The 21656-nt window shown below is 48.2% G+C and overlaps 1 protein-coding gene across 4 annotated transcripts in view; it reads left to right on the plus strand.

Annotated features, from left to right (window-relative positions):
* Positions 1-21656, plus strand: part of LOC134407234 (secreted frizzled-related protein 1) — a 520297-nt gene that overhangs the window by 111136 nt on the left and 387505 nt on the right. For all 4 annotated transcript variants that reach the window (XM_063138881.1, XM_063138882.1, XM_063138883.1 and 1 more), the window contains exons 3-6: positions 12631-12729; positions 14792-14890; positions 21244-21342; positions 21449-21634. In XM_063138881.1, the coding sequence (XP_062994951.1) occupies positions 12631-12729; positions 14792-14890; positions 21244-21342; positions 21449-21634 (483 nt within the window). The remainder of the gene's footprint in view (positions 1-12630; positions 12730-14791; positions 14891-21243; positions 21343-21448; positions 21635-21656) is intronic.

Raw genomic sequence — 21656 nt, forward strand, 5'->3', positions numbered from 1 at the left:
GCCTGTCTTTGAGTACTATGTATCTTGATGAGGGGAGGGGAGCACCATTTGCTGCTCTGCTGTGCTTCCGGCAACGAAATGTCTTGGGTCGTCCCTGGCTACAATTTCTTCTGAGCAACCTAAGAAGTGGGATGGGAAAATAGACAATGTCTCAAGAAATGGTGTCTGAGTAGAGAGCAAGACTTGTTTAAGCACGGGGGTTGAACCTCTTTCAGATCAAGAAGGTCCAATTTTGGAGAAGCCCTCGGCACCTTAACCTTCTAGAGTAGGGTGGGGGACCATACAAAAGCCAGGCTCTGCTTCAAGTATCACAGTGTCTCTGTGAATTGTAGCACGAGACATTTGTTATAGGAATTTCTACAGACGTTTTTACAACCCACTGAAGAAGGCCTTAAAATAAAAACAGGGTGAAACACGTTGGTCTTTTTACAAATAAAATCTTCCTTCCAGCATCCTGAGACGTTTCTCTCCATTTTGGATGTCACTTTTGGGCGCTTTCCCACTTTAGCGCAATGTCTCAGGCCTGCGTTGCTGCTCCCCTGTTTTCATTTCGGCGTGGCTTCCTCAGGAAAACCTTCCTATCTGATTGTGCCCCCCTGCCCACATGGCTCCGATCTGTCTCCTGCTCAGTGGACCCTCATCAAAGCCAAGATTTGCCGCCTGAAGCCGCTGCCTCGCTTTCCCCGTCTCCGCATGGGGGTTTTGTGCTCCAGAGTAGTGCTGTTTGAGCTTGTTCCTGTGCAGAACAAAAAGTGTTACGCCTTAGGGAGAGTCTCTTTCGCAGACGCACACGCAGGCTCAGATCCAGCCCTTGATTCTGGAGGCAGCTGCTGTTTGTTCTTAATTGGGAGAGACTGTTGTGCTCATTAACGAGCAGCGCTGCTTTCAACGGAGCTCCCGCCCCAGAAAACGAGGGAGGGGAAGGGAGTCTTGTAGTAATGAAGCTACAACCACCCTCGTGCAGCTCCTGGGTATATTTCCTTCCCCATCACTGATCAGAAATAAATAGTTATTCAAGGTGCCCACCCTCCCAGCCTCTCATAGCTCACTGGGATAGAAAACAAAAGCAGGGGGAGGTTTAATTGGGTTGCGTTTCCCTCCGGTGCGCTCTGGGGATTGTCGACATCCTGCCTGCTGTACGTTGTGTGAACGTTAGGAGACAACCACGTTGCGTTTTCCTCAGTGGTCTGCTGTAGGTGAGAAAAGCGGAGAGGAGGGAAGAAAATGGTCGTCGGCACTTGCTTTGGGAACGTGGTTCAAGGTCTCCTTTTATACTCCTGAGTTTCTCTTTACGAGGAAAAAAGTGCAAGGTGGCCGCAACAATCAACATAATTGGAAATTTCATGAGGGCAGCCGCCTCAGCCTTTATTACTCAACTTATTAAAAGGAATGAGTGCAGTTGCACCTTTTAAGGCTAACTGCAGTGCTTTTGATTGAAAGAGTGCGAGCTTTTAAAGCAGTTAATTGCCTCCATAATTGGGAAATTACAATTCAGGAGTTGGGACCATTGATGATGTGCTCTCACACACCTCGGAACATGCTGTTAGAGGCCTGTATTAACAGAGTCTTTCTACACATCTGGCCAGGCCTCAGACTTCAGGGGTGGCAGCAGGTTAGAAGAGTTTGTGGGCCTAGTTTAGAAGGAGCTATACCAGAGTGACCAGATTTAAAAGAGGGCAGGGCACCTGCAGCTTTCACTGTGGTGATGAAGAGGAAATTTCACCAGGCTCCCCATATATACAAATGACACCTGCAGAAATTCCCTTTTTAATACAATTGTTCAAGATACAGGAGCCCTGCCCTCCTTTCCATATGGTCACCCTAGCCTAGTTCCTTCTGGCAATCTCCTTCCTATGTCAGTGTCTCCCACTCCCTCACCATGAGCCCAGGAGTCGTGCCTGTGAGGGCCACCATTGAAATTTCCCACAATGCTGCTGGAGTGACAAAGGCTTAAGAACATAAGAAGAACGCTGCTGGATCAGACCAAGGGTCTATCTAGTCCAGCATTCTGTTCACACAGTGGCCAACCAGCTGCCCATGGGAACCTTACAACAAGCAGGACATGAGTGCAACAGCACCCTCCCACCCATGTTCCCCAGTAACTGGTATATATAGGCACACTGCCTCTGATACTGGCAGTAGCATATAACCATCAGGACTAGTAGCCATTAATAATCTTATGTTCCACGAATTTGGATAAATCCTTTTAAAAGTCATTCAAGTTGGTGGGCATCACTACATCTTGGGGTAGTGAATTCCAAAGCTGAACTATGAGTGATGTGAAGAAATAATCCTGTTTATCTGTTCTGAAACTCCCACTGGTCAGTTTCATGAGATGACCCTGCGTTCAAATATTAGGAGAGAGGGAGAAAAAGGGGGTCCCTCAGAAAAGTAAAGAATGGTTTGCCACCGTTGTGAGCAAGGTTGGTAAATATATAAATAAAAGAGCGTTCAATAGAGTGCTCAATATTGCAGTGAGTCTGATTGTCAGGATTGCTGTCAGGGACTGGCATCACTGGGCATTTGTCGACGGCCTGAGACCTCAGCAGGGCCCATTGCTTATCCTGCCTACACCAGACAGAAAGAATCTCGGTAGCACTGTATATACAATTGCATCAAGATTGATTTTTTTCTTTTATGCACTGCACATGGACAATGCACACAACTGTACAGGTGCACCAGTAAAACGTCACCCAAAACAAATCTTGGCGCAATCACACTGTATGGGCCCCATCAAGATGGCCTTTTCAGGGTGTTTTTTTTTTTTTTTTGCAGTGTTTTCTCAGTGTGTGCACTAGGGCATCAGTGTGTGCACTAGGGAAGAAAATTGCGTAAATGAATAGAAATGGTATAAACAGAAGTTAGTTGAATGAATGGAACTGAAAGCTTTGACAAATTACCTATGTGCGTTGTTCTGTGCAAATTTCAGACTATTTTTTTTAAGTTTAAAAAAAGAGAGAATTTTGAACACATCAATTCTGCCTTGGAAACAAGACCAGGGAATTCAGAACTCCAAGACCTGTGTATAGAATCATAGAATAGTAGAGTTGGAAGAGGCCTATAAGGCCATCAAATCCAACCCCCCTGCTCAATGCAGGAATCCACCTTAAAGCATACCTGACAGATGGTTGTCCAGCTGCCTCTTGAAGGCCTCTAGATGAGGATAATTTTGGAAGCAAGACAAAATTGGGCCCCTAATCTAGTGCCCTTAAGGATGCCCAAATTTTGTCTCACTCACTTTTATGTAGTTACTTCAATTTACTTCCCACCTTTCTACATATAGCACCATGGTAGAGCCGTCTCTTCCTGGAGAGCAAATAGCTTCAAATGAGTGAGGTGAGCTGTATGATATGTGCAGGTGGGGGGGGGGGGGCACTGTTCCATTTCATCCCTCCTCCCTGTCACTGTTTTATTTATTTACTAGCAAACGGACCCAGCTTCTCACAGCTTGGAAAGCCTTCAGACAAAGTTATGCAGCTGTCAGAGTTGGACACATGGTGCCCACCCCGTCTGAGCGAAGCCACATATGCTAGGACTGTTAGGCAAGGCCCCCGCCATGGTGCATCCTTACAGCTTCCTGAGGAGGATTCCTTCCACTCTATTCCCCTGAGGGGCCATTTCCCACTGGGGGGGGGACTGCCTCAAAGCTGTGGGGATGGGGCAAGTATATTACTGTCCCTTGGACTATTCCCCCCTGGTTTCAAACTGTATTGACTGCAAAGCTATGCACCTAGTGACTGAAGATAGCATTACAGGATTCAAAGATCAGAGACATTTAAGTGAATTAACGTTAATTGGTTAATGTATTTTAACCCCACTTCCCCGAGGTACACACCCCTGGAGTTCCCTTCCTCTGCACACCAGGTTTCAGGTGTTTTGATTTCACAGTCTTGACACTATGGTGCTGACACACATGTATCGTCTTTTATTATTATAGATTCATACATACACCCAATATATATGCAGGCCAGCCTATAACTGGAGTTCTCTGGGCGGTTTGCAGGGATTAAAGCAAAATTATATAAAACAACAAACTAAAACAACATAACACCATTGTAAAAATAATAATCACAAATTACTTTAAAACGGAGAACTGGGGAAGGTGTGGTGGAGTTGCAGCAACACATCAATTTAAAATTGAAGCAGAAGGATGAAATCCACAAAGCTAAAATAGTAAAAGTAATAATAACGACATTTCCTGACTGTAATAGTGAGCCTAGTACTAGTATAGTACAGAACAAGATATAGTTCTGCAAAGACAGCAGCATGGTCAGCCATATGCCTGAGCTCCAAGATTTGCCTTGGGTCCAGCACAGTCCCTACGGTGTTATATTTTCATGTTTTTCATGGAACGCAGGAAAGGTCAAAGGCAGCGTGAGAGTGGTCTCGCTTTGTGCAGGGGACCGTCTTGACATCACCTTTGCCCTGGGGTGGCTCCGAATCTGTGCTGCATCGGTTATATGACGCAGCTGCGGATTCGAAACCACCCCAGGGCGAAAATGTACGGCTGAAAAGTCGGGGACGTACCATGACTTTTCTAGCCAGAGTGAGGTCAGCCCGATCCTTCCGCCGGTCTGCCCTTGCTCAGAGGCACTCCGGGGGCGTTCCCGGGTAGAAGGCGACCTCCGATTGCTTGCCGGAAGCCGTGGAAGGGAGACGGGGAGACCCTAGTGAGCCTAATGGCTGCCAGAAAGCCCGCTCTGCTTCCTCTCATAAAGACAACTTGCCACCATCACACACCAGCGATAGCGCAGGGTTTGGCGGCGGAGTGGTGCCAACATGGCACCCTGAAGGCAGCCCCAGGGTTAAGCTGGACTCTCTAGACGGCCCCGCCCCTTTTCCTGACCCCACCTCTTTTCCTGGCTCCGCCCCCTTTCCCATGACCACCACTCGTTTGGTGGCTTCCTGGGTTTTGGAGGTCTCCCCACCCATTCTAAAAGATTATTCTGCCTCTCCTAAGGCTCAGTTACTGCCTGTAAGAACTTTATGCTGCAATATGCTGGCATTTTTTATATTTGCCCCCTGCCTACCACTGGGATACAGCCTCCGAGAGCTTCTCTGGCATTGAATCCAGCCCTTGGGCTGAAAGAACTTCAGCACCCCTGATATAGCACCAGCTGTGTACAACACACTTTATAAAGAATGAGAGGGCAGGTCTCTGCCCCAAGGGGCTTACAGTCTAAAAAATAGGCACATGGGAAACAACAGAGGTGTGTGGGTGTGGGTGTGTGTTATAGAAGCTGCGGTAAACAGGAGAAGAAGATTTATGAAAGAGGCAGTCTTCCCTAACTTGGAGCCCTCCAGATGTTGCGGACTACAACTTCCATAAACGCTGCTGGCTGGGGCTGGTGGGAGTTGTAGGCCAAAACATTGGGGGGGGGCAGCAGGTTAGGAGAGGTGGCATTTAGGTTTTTGGTCCGGTGTGTGTGTGTTTTAGCCCACCTCCATCGTGGTGCTGGCACTGCACACCTGCGATGTGCCCCCTGGGCAGATGCCTCATATGTTGCACCCCCAATGACCCACTTTGGTTCTGGGATATGAAATTGCCTTCATTTCTAAGGATGATGATCAGTATGAACACAGCTTCTTTCCAGGAGGAGGCGGCGGCCAGGAGAGCCGCCTCAGCCCCCTTAATGCCGCCACTAAGAGCTAGTGAAAACCCTGTAGGTTTCAATTTATCGATTTGTTCCCGTACACGGCCCACGGCTTCCAGTCGCATTAGGCGCCTTTCCAGAATATTTCATTTATTCCTTGACTTGAAAAGATAGTGATTGCTCTGGCTAATAGAACCAGGGCCAGGCCTCTGTGTCATGATTGCTCCCATGTTCAGCACATCATGACAGTAATGTTTTCCAAGGTCCTCTTAGGAGACATGGGTTTTTTTTGCTCACCTTTTAGTAATAGACTTGGAGGGAAACTGCTCCCAGGGGGAATGCAGATAATCTCAGCCTGCCCCTGTGAAGGCAGAGGTGCTTCCTTTCACATTCAAAGTGCTCTTATATCAGGGCAGACTATTCATCCATCCCGTTCAGTGTTGTTGTGAGATTGGGGGTGGGGTTGGATAGGAGAGGTTACTGGAGCCAGTGAACTTGAAACTTCCTCAATAGTCAGTGGCAAAGCGTGGCAGGCACACCCTTTCATGGGGAAAATACAGGAAGCAAATGGCCCACAATGGCTATGAAACAGGAAGAGACACCTCTAGAAAGAGAGAGCCATTTTCGCAAAGGCATAACTTAATCTCTTTTACCCATCCACCCCTGCCAGGAAAAGATGGTGTAACAAGATTTTTTGAAGGGGTAGCCATGTTAGTCTGTTGTAGCAAAACTAACAAAGAGCTTCTTTACATGAGCGTGCTCATGATGGATCACTCGCGGAAATTTCTGGGTCATTTAAATGATGTTGTGAACGACCAGGATGTCTCCCGTGGTATCCTTTAGAAATTCCACCATAAAAAGAACCACTTTTAAAGTGGCAATACCCAGGAAAAAGCAGGATCTTCCACCACTAAATAGTGCTGTTTCAATGGAAGTGAATGGAGGGGACTTATTCAATTCAAATCACATGGGTCTCCCCTCTCTGCCTGTGTAATTAGCTCATAACAATTGTGCCAAAAAGCAGGAAGCACAAACACCCTGGGTAAGCAACATGATTTCCCTTTGAAGTAAAGACGTCCGCAGAGTCTAGTGGTGTCTTAAAGACTAACAGAATTATTATGCTCCATTTAATCAGATGCATGCAATGTTGTTCTGAGATACAGATATAGATAGATAGATAGATAGATATAGATATAGATATATACACACATACGTAGCAATGGTGTGTGTGTGTGTGTGTGTGTTGTTAATAGTGAGGTCAGAGGGAAATGAAATGCAGAGAATGATAATTATGCAATTAACAGCTACTGTTCAAGCAGGATTTGTGTGCGAGAGAGAAACTATGAACTGCAGTGCTGAGTGAGATGGGGAGAGGTAACTTCGATCTCTAGAAAATGCATTTTTCTGGCTGACCATCTCTGGTCAGTTGGCCTGTTTTAAACTGTCTTTCTCCACCTATGCTAAACCCAAGTATTTCTCAATAAATGTTTCAAAGTGCCCTTAAGGGTGCTTCCAAATGCGGCTTTTATCATTCAGTCGCCCTGCCTCGAACACAGAATTTTATGCAGGGTGTGTGTGTGTGTGTGTGTGTCCATTTGACGTCATCTTGTATTTTTTCACCATTTCTTAAAGAGGAAAGTGTTTGGACTGGCTGAATTTGGTTTCTGGGCCCGAGGTTTTAACTTAGGAGTGAACAGTGAAGTAGCCAAGTTTGCTGAGGTTGGGCTGAGGCTGTGAGCTTCCATGGCCGAGCGGGGACTAGAACCCAGATCCCCCGACTCTCAGTCCGACACTCTAGCCACGACACACCACAGAGGCAAAAGGGACAGGGGCAACATACCCTGGGGCTTCAGGAGGTTCAGCATTCCTGCTCTAGAAGGATAAGAACATAAGAAGAGCCCTGCTGGATCACAACAAAGGTCCTCCCAGTCCAGCACTCACACAGTGGCCAAGCAGTGGTTGACCAGGAACCCACAAGCAGGACACGGTGCAACAGCACCCTCCTGCCCATGTTCCCCAGCAACTGGTGCTCACAGGCTTACTGCCTCGGATACTGGAGGTAGCACATAGGCACCAGAACTTGTAGCCATTGATAGCCTTCTCCTCCTGGAATTTATCCAACCCCTAATTGATGTTTCCCTGCTAGGGATAACCTGCAGCTCAGGGATCTTCCTTTCTCTTTTTCCATCTGTCCCTGTAGAATTAGGGACCAGGTTAGATAAGCCTCGGAGACAAGTCCTAACACTTTCCCCAGGCTGTACCATCCCCCAGGCCACAGCTGAATGGTTCCATGTTGTAATGCTCCCACAAAGTGTGCCAGGAAGAAGACTGGGTTGACACGCTCATTTTTAATGCACCGGAATTTTTATTCGTGGGAAGGGAATTTTTATTCATGCAAACCCCAGCCTGCCGTCCAAGAAAAGCGTTTTATTCCTTGGTGCTCCTGACTAGATAAATTGTTCCTCAGAGTAGCAGTGTGGGAGGAAAGGGGATGCAAACAGAGGCTAGAACAGCTTTTCCCAGCCTGGTGCCCAACAGATGTGACGGACAAGAACTCCCAGCATTTCCCAGCCAGCACTGTTGAGAATTTAGTCTGACACACCCGGAGGGCAGCTGGTTTGGGAAGGCTGGGCTACACATTTATTTTTAGCAGGACATTGCCTAGAAGTTGCATTTAAAAGGCTGTCTGGATGCTGTGCCGAGGGAAATGAAACGTCAGCACAGGGAGCCCCGCATTCTGCTCCCAGAAATGCCGCATTCTGCAACTTTAAAATGGTGTGACTGCCTTTATTTTTGTTCCCTTATTTCACATCACTTATTCTGCAATTTTGCCCTTCTGCATAATTTACTCTGCATTGCTACACAAAAAGAATGTGACTAAACACAGATGCCGTGGCTTCAACAGCAGGTCAGCTTTCTCGCTCCCACCTACCTGTTTTCCTTAACATCTGGCCTGGTGAAGAATTCTGGGGAATTTGAAAGTTTGCTCACTATGTTGTGACGTTTCAGTTGGTCCTAATAAAGGTATTGATTTAGTGTGGATTTTGGAACATTTCTAAGGCTCCCATGCCCCAGCTGCTGAACCCTGGAAAACTTCCCACTCTGAAACGTCACTCACATTTGTTTAGCTATATACCACCATAAGGACTAGAAACTTGGTTTTAAACACACTAATAAGTAAATAGAACTGAGAACGACTTCTGTGGCAAAGAGAGAATGGTCTTTTCTGAAGAGCCGTCTGCCTGAAGAAGCAAGCATGGAAAAGCTAGGAAGAGTGTGGGGCCAGGGTTGAAATTTGTGTCTAGGTCAGATTTGGGATCTACCCTGCAAGCTGACGGCTCTCCAGTCATGGGAAATTCTGGGACTTTGTGCTGTGAAGACCGGGGGAGCTGTTTCGTTGTCCTCTTTTCCTGCCGTTCTCCCATGGTCCGATTGCACCTTTGCCTTTTCCACCCTGGGGAGTATCACACTTGTGGTCAAGGTCCAACCTCATGTGTCCTGTATGAGATAAAAGTGGGATACGTGTGGTCAGACCTAGCCCACAAGCCCTGTCTTCTCACACACAACTGAGCGAGGCCTCTCTCTCCTACCATCCGGTCATCATCGTCATCTGCACCAACCTCGATTCCATCTTCCTCCTCCTCCTCCTCCTCCTCACCTCCACCAAAGAACAAGCATTTGCATCTCATCTATCAGCAGGAAAGAGACCTCGGATTGCCCTGGGATGCCTGCACCTAGCCAAAAGGAAATAAGGGTCCAAGAGCGGCCGGGGGAGTGGGGGTGGAGATCTGTGGCCACTTGCAGGGGGCGGGAGGCTTCAATGCAGGGAGATGATGTAGCTGTTCCAAAAAAGGGTGTTTGGGGATCAATAGGGACTAGAGGCCTGCAGCCAAAGAGCTGGCTGGTTGTTTCAAATCAATATGTGAACTTCAGCCTTCCTTCTCTCTGCAGCTCTTGTCCACGTGCAGCTCCTCCAGTCTTCCCATTCTATCTGCCAGTTTCTTCTCAGCTTTCAATCCTGGTCATTCTTCTGTGCCATTTTCTCTCCGAATCTGGTTTTTCTTTTCTTTTTTAGTACACACCCAAACACAACCTGGGCAGGACCTGCTTCAAAACGGTTTATGTCTGTAGTGACAACTGTTGGGGCCCAGGACACACCCCATAGACAGTTTTCAAAGCATTTTCAAAGTGTCATGTCCTGTTTGGTGTAGATCTGGCCCTGGCTTCCCTTAACCTGCTGACTTTTCAGCGGATCTGTCTTCTGCTTCCTCCTTTCCCAAACATGCAGGGGGTTGGTATTTGGGGTGCTATTTGAAAGTGACTGAGTCATTCAGTCCTACTTACCTGCAAAAGCCTTCTCCTGCTTTCTTCTGAGCATTTGTTTATTTATTTGAGTTATACCTCACCTTTCTACCAAAAAATGGCACTTAAGGCAGCTTGCTTTTTTAAAAAAAGATTAAAACAATAAAACACATTAAAATATAATAAAAACAGAATCCAAACCAATAGACCCACTTACAAGCCAAACGACTTCTTGAATAAAGCACTCTTGAATAAAGCAGAGAGGGAGTGAACTTAGCCTCCATTGGTAGCGCATTCCACAGCCTGGGAGCCGCCACCAAGAAGGCCCTCTTTTGCAATGCCACCACTGATGGCATTGGGCTTGAAGGAAGGGCCTCTCCAGAAGACCTTAAGGAGCAGGCAGGCTCGTATGAAATTTAATAGGAATAAATGCCAAATTCTACACCTAGGAAAAAGAAACAAAATGCACAGCTACAAGATGGGGGATACTTGGCTCAGCAATACTACAAGTGAGAAGGATCTTGGAATTGTTGTAGAGCACAAGCCGAATATGAGCCAACATTGCTGCAAATAAAGCAAATGCGATTTTGTGTTACATAATAGAAGTATAGCTTCAAAATCTTGTAGCTCTTTGTTTCCAAGTCTTGTTGGTAGTTTAAATAAAGAAACACTTGTAAGGCTTGGAACATCTAGCAGGGGTAGGCAATGTGTGGTCCTCCAGATGTTGTTGAGCTGCAGTTCCCATGATACTTCATCATTGGTTATGCTGGCAAGGTCTTATGGGAGTTGCAGTCCAGCAACGTTTGAAGAGCCACAAGATCTCTACTCCTAAGGGATGTTCATTCCTCCAGACATATAACCAACCCATGGAGGGGGCAGCAGGAACATGACCACTGGTTCCACCCAGTGCCTGTGAGTCCAATAGAATATCGGAAAGGAGAATTTGAACTCCTACGGTGGTTCCTATAGGCTTTCCTTGAAATGTGGATGTTGGAGGGTGGGATCAGAGGGCATCACTGTCTCTCTGTGCATTGACAATTCAAATAAATTGCGCACTCTTGTACACCCCATTATTGAACAGATTTCAATATATATAAGATTTTACCACTTCCATATATGTCTTGTTTACATATAAATGTCAGGAAGTCCTTTGAAACTCAATATTCAAAATTAGTCTCCCCAATATTACTTTTTGGGGATGTTTCAGTGTATATTTCTTAAAGGTTAGACAGCACTCTACATCTTAGATATTCCTTGAGAAGTGGCAGCAAAAGGAAACTTGGAAAAGTTATTAACCCCATTGCCAGGAGTCTTTTAAAAAGCTGAAATCAGTATCTACCCACCACCACCACCATATGGGATCCAGTGCTACACAGACTTCGTAGGTTTTACAACGGGCAGTAGTTGAGAGCAAACTGGGTGGACAAGATTAAAGGATGTTATATATATATAAAAAGGTTCTTCTCTATGATGAGGTAAAGAATAAAGGACAAACCATTAAAAATATATATCTGCCTGCAAACTCATCCATTGTTGTCCTTCCCTCATTCTTACACATTCATTCATCAACTTTCCATGGTGTTCCAAACTTGCATTAACTAATTGATATTTCAAGACTCCTCCATTCTCAGCCATAATTCTCGCAGAATTTGTGACAGTTCGACATCCATATATAGAAATAGTGCCAGCTCCAGGTTTTCGAGGGCAAGACACCCTCCATGGGTCCCTTCCCTTAGTAAGGCTGCTTTCTCATTGCCATGGTCACCCAGCTGTTCTTGCTCCACCTCTTCTTCCTCATCATTGGTACCCCTTGCTTGCTTGATAGGCAAAAGTTCTCACCACCACCACCACTACCTGCCAGAGCAAGAGGCAGGGGGGCAATTTGCAACAGCGAAGAGAAGGAGCAAGTCTGGAGGGGGCCAAGGGCTCTTGTCAGTGGGCCTTACTGGAGTGTGGGCCCTTGGGAGGTATCCAACCTTGCCTATGCTTGACATCGGCCCCTGTATATCATCATCATCATCATCATCATCATCATCATCATCATCATCATCTATATTTATATACCGCCCCATAGCCGAAGCTCTCTGGGCAGTTTACAAAGATTAAAACATTGAACATTGAAGAAAACAGATATACCAAATTTTAAAACCATAAAACATAATATGCAAAGACAATCTGGGATCAGTTAGAAAGCTCAACATACACTGTTAAATGTCTAGGAGAAGGGAAAAGTCTTGACCTGGCACCGAAAAGATAACAATGTTGGTGCCAGGCAGGCCTCGTCAGGGAGATTGTTCCATAATTGGGGGGCCGCCATTGAAAAGGCCCTCTTCCTTGTTGCCATCCTCTGAGCTTCCCTCAGAGTAGGCACCCAGAGGAGGACCTTAGATGTTGAGCGCAGTGTACGGGTAGGTTCATGTTGGGAGAGGTGTTCCGTCAGGTCCCAAGCCGTGTAAGGCTTTATAGGTTAAAACCGGCACCTTGAATCGGGCTTGGAAACATACAGGAAGACAGCAAAGAGATCACACACATCTCGCCTTTCTCTCTCACACCCACCCACCCACAAGCAAGGTAGCATTGCACTCATTAAAGAGCTTACACCATGGAGATGGTGCCAGTGTCCCCATCCAACTCTTTTGGCTGACCCGCTTAGCACGTCCCAGGTTGAATCAGCTGCAAGGCAGGGCCAGGCCAGCTCACAGCCCTGGTCTCATGGACTCTCTCCTCTTTCCAGAATGGGCTAAATGCTTTGCACCTGGCCTCCAAGGAGGGGCACGTGAAGATGGTGGCTGAACTGCTGCACAAAGAAATCGTACTGGAAACCACCACCAAGGTAAGGCCCAAAGCAGCTGCCGTGTGAATGCTGTCCTGTGGAACTGAGGATGGGGCAGGACAAAGGCAGCCTGTAGCCAACACGAAGAGCTCCCCTAATTTCTGAGGTCAGCAAATGAATCTGGCCAGGGACAAAATCCTTTATGGGAAGGGGGCTTGGGAGGGTCTATTGGTGCAAAAGGGCTTTTTAGACTGGTCTCCCTCCTTTGGCCAAAGGTGGATGGTGGCGCCTATGCTGAATCCCCTCATCTCCAGATGTTTTGGACTTCAACTCCCAGAAGCCCCTGCCAGTCTGGACAATGGTCAGGAATGCTGAGTGTTGTTCCAGAACATCTGGAGATCTACTTTCTGCCCATGATCACCACTCCCAGTGAAAGAGCTCATCCTGGTTGGGGCTTTGGTTGTGCATACCAGCTCTTAAACTGGTTTGAAAGTCGTTAAAGTGACAATCACAGCTTTCCCTAAAAACCCGAGTTGTAGTTTTACGTGGGAGTTAAGACTTTTTCATTGGAGCCTACTTAGGCCTTACACAGGGACGAAACAGACATTATTTTAAATCAATGCCTCGTAGTGCTCTTACCCCCTTTTTTACTCTAGAGTAGGTGAAAGGGATGTGACCTGGTTCTTGAAAACCCACTTATCCATCCCTCACGCTAGTGTCCCTATCTGGATCGGGCGGGGGGACGACGACATGCCTACTGTAGAGTAAAAATGTAAAAAATTAAAAAGTGTAGCTGCTAGGCACAGATTAAAGTCATGTCTCTTTTGGCCCACAAAGCTACAATTCCTGTGTTGGGGTCAGGGGATGCATCTGCCATATACAACTACTGCAGCGAAGGGTAATTGTACCAGCAGCCACTGGGAATAGCAGAGATGGTGGAAGAGGAAAGGAACGGAAGAAGCTGAGGCTTGCATGGCCAGTCAGAGGATGGCTTAGTAGGCCTGACCGGGTCCTCAGGGCACCTGTGGGGAAAAGGGTTTGGAGGCTGTCCTGTCCTGTGGGAGATACAATGGACGTGACAATGGCCTGTTGTATCTCCTCTGGCAAGTTCCACATTTGAGGGGGCCTGTGGCAACGTGGCCCCCTCATACCTTGGTGGGCTTAACCTGGTGGTGGCAGCAGTACTACCACACAACAGTTGCTGGGAAGCCACCATTTAAATCTCCCACAGTGCTCAGGAGTGATTCTACAATGGAGGCACTGTAGGAAGTTAAAATGTTGGCTCCCAGCTCTGGGGGCTTTTGAAAAGAGTGTCCCAGGGCAGGAGTCGGTGGATGGCCTGGTCGAGGCCTTGGTGCCCTGGCAACTGTCTGAAGATGTTGCTTGTAGCCTTCCTGCTTGCCTGCCACCCACCCACTACAGGCCATGCTTTTAAGGCCTAGCTTTCCCTGAGGTGGTAAACCTGTGCTGCGCTGTGTCCCTTCAAACAGCAGGCCAGGCAAAGAAGACTGGAAGGGTTTCAGTTTAGCCTTCTCCCTGACATGCTAGTTGAATGTGTGCGGGGAATGTTTTTATATGGAAGAGCTTCTGAGGCCCACATGCATTTCCTGCCCTTCCCTATTTGGTTTGTTACTATAGGATTACGTGGCTGAAAAGGAGGACATGGCCCCTATATCTTTAACAGTTGTGTAGAAAAGAGAGTTTCAGCAGGTGTCATTTGTATGCATGCAGCGCTTGGTGAAATCCCTTCTTCATCACAACAGTTAAAGCTGCAGGAGCAGAGGCCTCTTGAACAGATACAAAAGAGGGCAGGGCTCCTGCAGCTTTAAGTGTTGTGATGAAGAGGGGATTTCACTTGCATACATACAAGTGACACCTGCTGAAATTCCCTTTTCTATACAGCTGTTAAAGATACAGGAGCCCTGTCCTCCTTTCCATATGGTCACCCGATCGGATTCACCAACGAGTGGCTTATTTCCCAGCAAATATAGGCGTTAGCTCCTATACTGGCTCTGTGGAGGGAGGAAATTCCTCAGGCTGTCTGGTACTGCAGCAGCCTTTGTTCCTAGGCTGCTTCTAACTTGCATCTTGTTCGATCTTTATCTCCCATTTGGTTTTCCAGAAAGGGAACACAGCGTTGCATATCGCCGCCCTCGCAGGACAAGAAGATGTGGTGCGGGAGCTGGTGAACTTCGGGGCAAATGTCAATGCACAGTCACAGGTGAGCCGTCCTATCCCTGTAGCACACCTTATTTGGGATTTCCGCAAGCAGGGCCGGTGCCAGACTATTTTACGCCCTAGGCAAGGTGAGCTACTTTCACCCCTCCCCACAAAAAATGCCAACTTTGGTTTTTAAGAACATATGTTTCCTGGAAAAAATAAGAAGCACAAAACTTGAAACTGCTAAATTTATTTTAAAGTGCAAGAAATACGTCATGCCAATTATAGCAAACAAATTGGAAAGGAACATCTATGGGTCTAAAATGCATTATTTAATAGGAATATCACCTCCAAATCATCCCCCCCCAACTCACACACGCACGCACACACACACTCAGCATCATTCACTCCAAACAAACACACGCAGGAACACATGCATTCACTCAAAGACCCCATGCACCCATACATTCTCTCTCTCTCTCCCTCTTCCGGGTGCGTTCTGGAAGTCCGAATGTGGAGTCGCCCCACCCCCATCCCAGTGTCCCTGGCCTCGCTTCGGCTGGGCAGGCATGGGGAGCCATCTCGCCTGCCCAGGCCCAGCTGAATCCTCAGGCCAGCTGGCTCACAGCCAATGCATGTGAGTGCTGCGCTGTGCCCAGCGCCCCTCTTAGCTTGGCGCTCTAGGCAGCCGCCTGAGTGGCCTCTATGGTAGCACCGGCCCTGTCCGCAAGGTCAGTTTCAGGATTTTGCATGCTCTGGGAGCAAGAAATCGTCAGTGGTCCGGGCCCCACTTGACCAGCATGGGGCAGAGGGGGCGGGGCATGCCAGCAAACTGACGCTTGCACCCAGGAGTCCTCTGCTGGATTCATGCAAGCAAGCCAAGCCACATGTCAGTTTTGTTTTAAAACACCAGCACCGAATTCTTAGTGATCCAGTTCAATAAAACAACAGAATCAGCAGCAAACCGAACACAGTAAAGAAATAAGAGAGAGCACATAAAAACCTCTGTGGTGGCTTACAACGTTTTTGGTTGTTGTTGTTCTAAAGCCTGGTAAAATAAAAAAGGCCTTTTCCTGGAACTGATATGGTAACAGAATGGGCCTCCCTAGAGATAGCATTTCAAAAAGTAGGCTAGTACATAAGAACATAAGAAGAGCCATGATAGAACAGACCAAGGGTCCATCTAGTCCAGCACTCTGTTCACACAGTGGCCGACCAGCCATCAACCAGGGACCAACAAAGCAGGACAGGGTGCAACAGCACCAACCCACCCATGTTCCCCAGCAACTGGTGCACACAGGCTTACTGCTTCGGATACTGGAGGTAGTACGTAACCATCAGGGCTAGTAGCCATTGAGAGCCTTCTCCATTCTGTTTGTTTGTTTGTTTATTTATTTATTTATTACACTTATATACCGCTCCCATAGCCAGGGCTCTCTGGGCGGTTTACAGAAATTCTAAAATTGAGGTAAAAACAAGTATACAAAATTTTAAACTCTAAAACACAGAACATACACACATAAAGCATTAAAAACCGTTAAAAAACTAAACATGTGGGTAATTAGGATGTGCCGCCATATGCCTGGGCAAAGAGGAAAGTCTTAACCTGGCGCCGGAAAGATAGCTGCGTTGGCGCCAGGCGAGCCTCATCAGGGAGATCATTCCACAGCCCTGTCCCTCGTTGCCACACTCCGAGCCTCTGTCAACACCTTAGATGTTGAACGTAGTGACCGGGTATATTCACGTCGGGAGAGGCGTTCCGTCAGGTATTGTGGTCCCAAGCCATGTAAGGCTTTATAGGTCAAAACCAGCACCTTGAATTGGGCTCGGAAACATACAGGCAGCCAGTGCAAGCGGACCAGAGCAGGTGTTATATGGTCAAACCTTCTGGTTCCCGAAATCAATCTGGCCGCTGCATTTTGCACGAGCTGCAGCTTCCGAACCGTCTTCAAAGGCAGCCCTACATAGAGTGCATTGCAGTAATCTAACTTGGAGGTTACCAGAGCATGGACAACTGAAGCCAGGTTATCCCTGTCTAGATAGGGGCGTAGCTGGGCCACCAACCGGAGTTTGTAGAAGGCACTCCGTGCCACTGAGGTCACCTGAGCCTCAAGTGACAATGATGGGTCTAAAAGAACCCCCAAGCTACGAACCTGCTCCTTCAGAGTGAGTGCAATCCCATCCAGAACCGGTAGAACACCCCCCATCCCGTCAGCGGAATCACCTACTAACAGCATCTCAGTCTTGTCTGGATTGAGTCTCAGTTTATTAGCCCTCATCCAGTCCATTGTCGCAGCCAGGCACCGATTCAACATATCCACAACCTCTCCTGCTGAAGATGAAAAGGAGAAATAGAGCTGCGTGTCGTCAGCATACTGATGACAGCACACTCCAAAGCTCCGGATGACCGCACCCAGTGGCTTCATGTAAATGTTAAACAACATGGGGGACAAAACCAAGCCCTGCGGGACCCCATACTTGAGAGCCCACGGGGCCGAGTAATGTTCCCCAAGCACCACCTTCTGTAACCGACCCACCAAATAAGAGCGGAACCACTGCAGAGCAGTACCTCCCACTCCCAGCTCAGCTTCTGTTCAAATAAGGCTCTGAACAGAAAACAAAAAAACCCCAAGCCCCACACACCTAACCAACCAAAATCTACCCAGAGAGAGAGAGAGAAGGAGAATGAGAACAAGTAGTAACTTTAGAAAAGTCCTATAGTAGGCATCGCTCATCAGCCATGCATGGCGGCCTGCCAGGATTTTGATAAACTTCTTGGTTTCTGCTGCCTGCCTGGGCATGCAAAAATGGGATTTGGGGTGTTGCCAAGCTAGCGGCAGGCCACAATCCAAGCTGGCTGAGGGGTTTAGTGGGTCACCAACTGTGCAGGCCTGCCCTGTAGTGAACCAGTTCCCGATGCTCTCATCAAAAGGCACCCCCTCCCCAAAGTTAGCATAAAATATATTGGGAAGTACAAGGACTGTGAATAAATTGTAGTTGGTTAATCGCTATTCTTTTAACTGATTACATTCATAGTCTGTTACCAAAACCTCAACAGTGATGCCTTTTTGAGACACTTCTAGAAAGCGTGACTTGATGTTCAATTTATTCAAACTAAAGTTAACCACTCATTGCTGGGGGAAGGGCCATCTCCTAACACCTCCCTTTTCTGTTCCCGACTGCAGTCACACACAACAACCAAAACCTTTTAAGAAATCGTGTTGTCCTTTACTCTCAGATCTACAGATTAAAATTTACTCTGATACACACACATGTATACACACACACGTGTGTGTGCGTGCATGTGTGCAAGGGCTGCAAACTCAAAATAAATCAATGCTTTAGCTGATTATTCTATTATTTATTTATTTATTTATTTATTTATTTATTTATTTATTTTATTACATTTATATACCGCCCCACAGCCGAAGCTCTCTGGGTGGTTTACAACAATTAAGAATAGTAAACATTAAAAGTATACAAAAATTTAAAAAACATAAAAACAGTATAAAAACAACAGTATCCATTTAAAAACAACAATTCTGGGGTCCATTAAAAACAAACTTAACGTTGTTAAATGCTGTTAAAATGCCTGGGAGAAGAGAAAAGTCTTGACCTGGCACCGAAAAGATAACAACGTTGGTGCCAGGCGAGCCTCATCGGGAAGATCATTCCACAGTCGGGGGGCCACCACCGAAAAGGCCCTCTCCTTTGTTGCCATCCTCCGAGCTTCCCTCGGAGTAAGCACTCGGAGGAGGAGCTTAGATGTTGAGCGCAGTGTATGGGTAGGTTCATGTCGGGAGAGGCGTTCCGTCAGGTGTTGTGGTCCCAAGCCATGTAGGGCTTTATAGGTTAAGACCAGCACCTTGAACTGGGCTCGGAAACATATAGGCAGCCAATGCAAGTGGGCCAGAATCGGTGTTATATGCTCAAACCTCCCTGTTCCAGCAATCAATCTGGCTGCCGCATTATTCTACCAGTTTTAAAGCTTGCACACTAGTAAAAAAAAACCTTGGGTTTGAGTGTGGCTGGGTTTCCTTTCTCTCTCCCACCCCACCCCACCCCGCCGCACCCCCAATTAGATTTGGATGGGGCCAAGCCTGCAAATGCAAAGTCTCTGTCCAGGATCCCTCACTTTGCATCACGCAGGCGCTTTTGATCAGCTCCCCAGTGCCCCAGCTACCCTTTCCAGCGCCTCCCTCCTTCTGCTCTCTGTGGCATCCAGCGTTCCCTCTGCTCCCCTTGGATGAACACACGGCTGTCAAAGGTGGGCCTACAGTGAGCACAGGCGCCCCCTGCTGGCCGCGAGGTGCCACGGCCGCGCCGTGACAGCCTGCTCTCGTGTATGTGGGTTACATAAGCAAGTATCTGAAGGTCAGATAAATGCTGGGGAGACAGAGAAATAGGGTAGGGAAGCGTTGAGGCAGGAAGGCGGTGGTGGAATGCAGAATGACAAGCTTGGGGGCGGGGGGCAGAGGGCAAGCTCTCTATTTTCAGGACTGGACTGGTGTCACTCATTCCGGATGAGATCAGCCAGCAAAACACACACACTCCCCCCTCCTCCTCTTGATCCTGTTTGCAATTTCCCCTTTTGAGTCGTTTTCGTGAAAGACGGAGGTTCCGAGGGTGCTTGCGGTTGGGTTGCATAAATATGAAACCACCTTGGCCTTTGAGCTCTTAGCGCTAATAGGCAGCCTCTCCACATAAGCCGGTGCTACTTTTGCTAAGCAGGTGAGTAAACAGCTGGCAATCCCGGCCGTTTGATTTAATGCGTGTGCAATCCTTCCTTGCGTTAGGCTGGAATATTTCCTCCCCTTCCTCGGTAATTTCATTCCCCTTTGCTGAGCAGGATCGGAGAGGAAACTGGGATGTGTTTAGAAATGCATTTGAATGTTCGGCATCAGTGGCCACCTTCCCTTCCCAGATCCTCCCTCCCTTGTCCTAAGTTGCAGCCGTGCCGTATCTCCTTCTCCACTGCATTGTGGGAGGTCACCAAGACAAGTGGGTGTCTGTCTGAGGTCCAAAATCCAATTGTCACTACCTTCCCCATGCTAATTAACCTGGGCCTTTGCGCTTTTTGTAAATTACTCTGTGTAAGTCCCATTGCAATGAGCAGGATGCATTACATGCACATCCAATTAGGGTCCTTGGCAGTGGAAGTTGGGCTGTCCGGGGGCAGTTTATCCCTACCAAGCAGCGTCTGCAAATTTGGAGCCTTACAGTCAGGTGTAGAGGGAAATGGACTCCGATGCTTGGAGCAAGAGGCAGGTTAAACAGCAACAAACATAGGAACCTGCCTTATACTGAGGGCCTTGCTAGACCAGGGGTTAGCGCGGTGCGAGGCTCTGTGCGTCCAGATGACACACGGGGGATCCTGGCCTCAGCCAGGCCTCGAGCCGCTCTGGCACTGTGCTAACGGGAACTGCTTGTATTGCGGCTCTTCCTGCGGTCCCGGCCTCAGGTCAGGCTGAGGCCGGGACTGCGGGTGTGAAGACAGGTCCGCCGCTTTCCCCGGCTACTGGATTTACTCCCAAGTAGCTGGGAAAAGCGTAGCCATCAGGGCTACGGTGGGGACAGGGGTGGGGCGCGGGAAATGGAGGATGGGGAGATTGGGGGGAATCGTGGCCCAGGGGACATTGGGGGGGGACATTGGGGGGGGATCGGACATCGTAGGTGAGGGGCGGGCGGGGGAAGGAGAACGGGGCCGGGGGGATGGGGGGGGAAAGGAGAATTAATAAAAAACAACAACCCCTACTTCCTTTTCCTGCTTCCTGCCACTTTAACAATTAAAAAAAATGGCGGCCGCGATGGCTCTCCTCCAGAGCTCGTCACGGCTCGCAACTGAATAAGGGCGAGATCTCATGTTATTCATAATGCAAGGTCTCCCCTTCTCTCCCCCGGATTCTCACTTAGGTCTAGCAAGGCCCTGAGTCAGAGCCTTGGTCCATCTAGCCCAGTACCGTCAACACTGGCTGGCAGCCACTTTCCTAGCCCTACCTGGGAATGCCCAGGGCTTGAACCTGAGACCTTTTGCGTGCAAAGCAGGAGTCCTACCACACTGAACTGGAGCTCCTCCTTCCCCTAATCTTGTCCCAGATTGCAGCCTTCTCCATATGAAGATCAACAAGAGCTCCTAGTAATCCCAGCCTACTTCTGTCTCCGCAACACGACTCTGGCTTCTGTTGGTCACACTGGAATGCAACAAAGAGCCTGGACTCAGAAATGAGCTTTGTATGCATTGTATCTATATGATCAATGTTTCTGCTGAACCTCACAGTATGCCAGATCCTTTCCCTCCATCCCAGCTAACCGGTCCGTCTCATCTAGTTGTACCTCTCCAACTAATGCACTGCAGCAGCGGTTGCAGTTAATTGCATGCTGTTGGGAGTCAAGGTGCCAATTCTGTGTTTGCAGAAAGGCTTCACGCCCCTGTACATGGCAGCGCAAGAGAATCACCTGGAAGTGGTCAAGTTCCTCCTGGAGAATGGTGCCAACCAAAACGTGGCGACAGAAGTGAGTATCTCCCCCCGCTCCAGGATATCTGCTCAGCATTCCTGCCGCCCACTACCCGTGGACGGTCGCTCACCGTGCGTCTTCCTTCCTCCGCCGTCTCTGGCAGGATGGCTTCACGCCGCTGGCTGTGGCTCTGCAGCAGGGCCACGAAAACGTTGTGGCCCACCTGATTAATTATGGGACGAAGGGGAAGGTGCGCCTCCCAGCATTGCACATAGCTGCCCGCAATGACGACACGCGCACTGCCGCTGTGCTCCTGCAGAACGACCCAAACGCCGATGTCCTTTCCAAGGTATGCGGTTCAAGTCCAGCGA

The sequence above is a fragment of the Elgaria multicarinata genome, chromosome 12, assembly GCF_023053635.1.
Source record: "Elgaria multicarinata webbii isolate HBS135686 ecotype San Diego chromosome 12, rElgMul1.1.pri, whole genome shotgun sequence".
NCBI classification, from domain to species: Eukaryota; Metazoa; Chordata; class Lepidosauria; order Squamata; family Anguidae; genus Elgaria; species Elgaria multicarinata.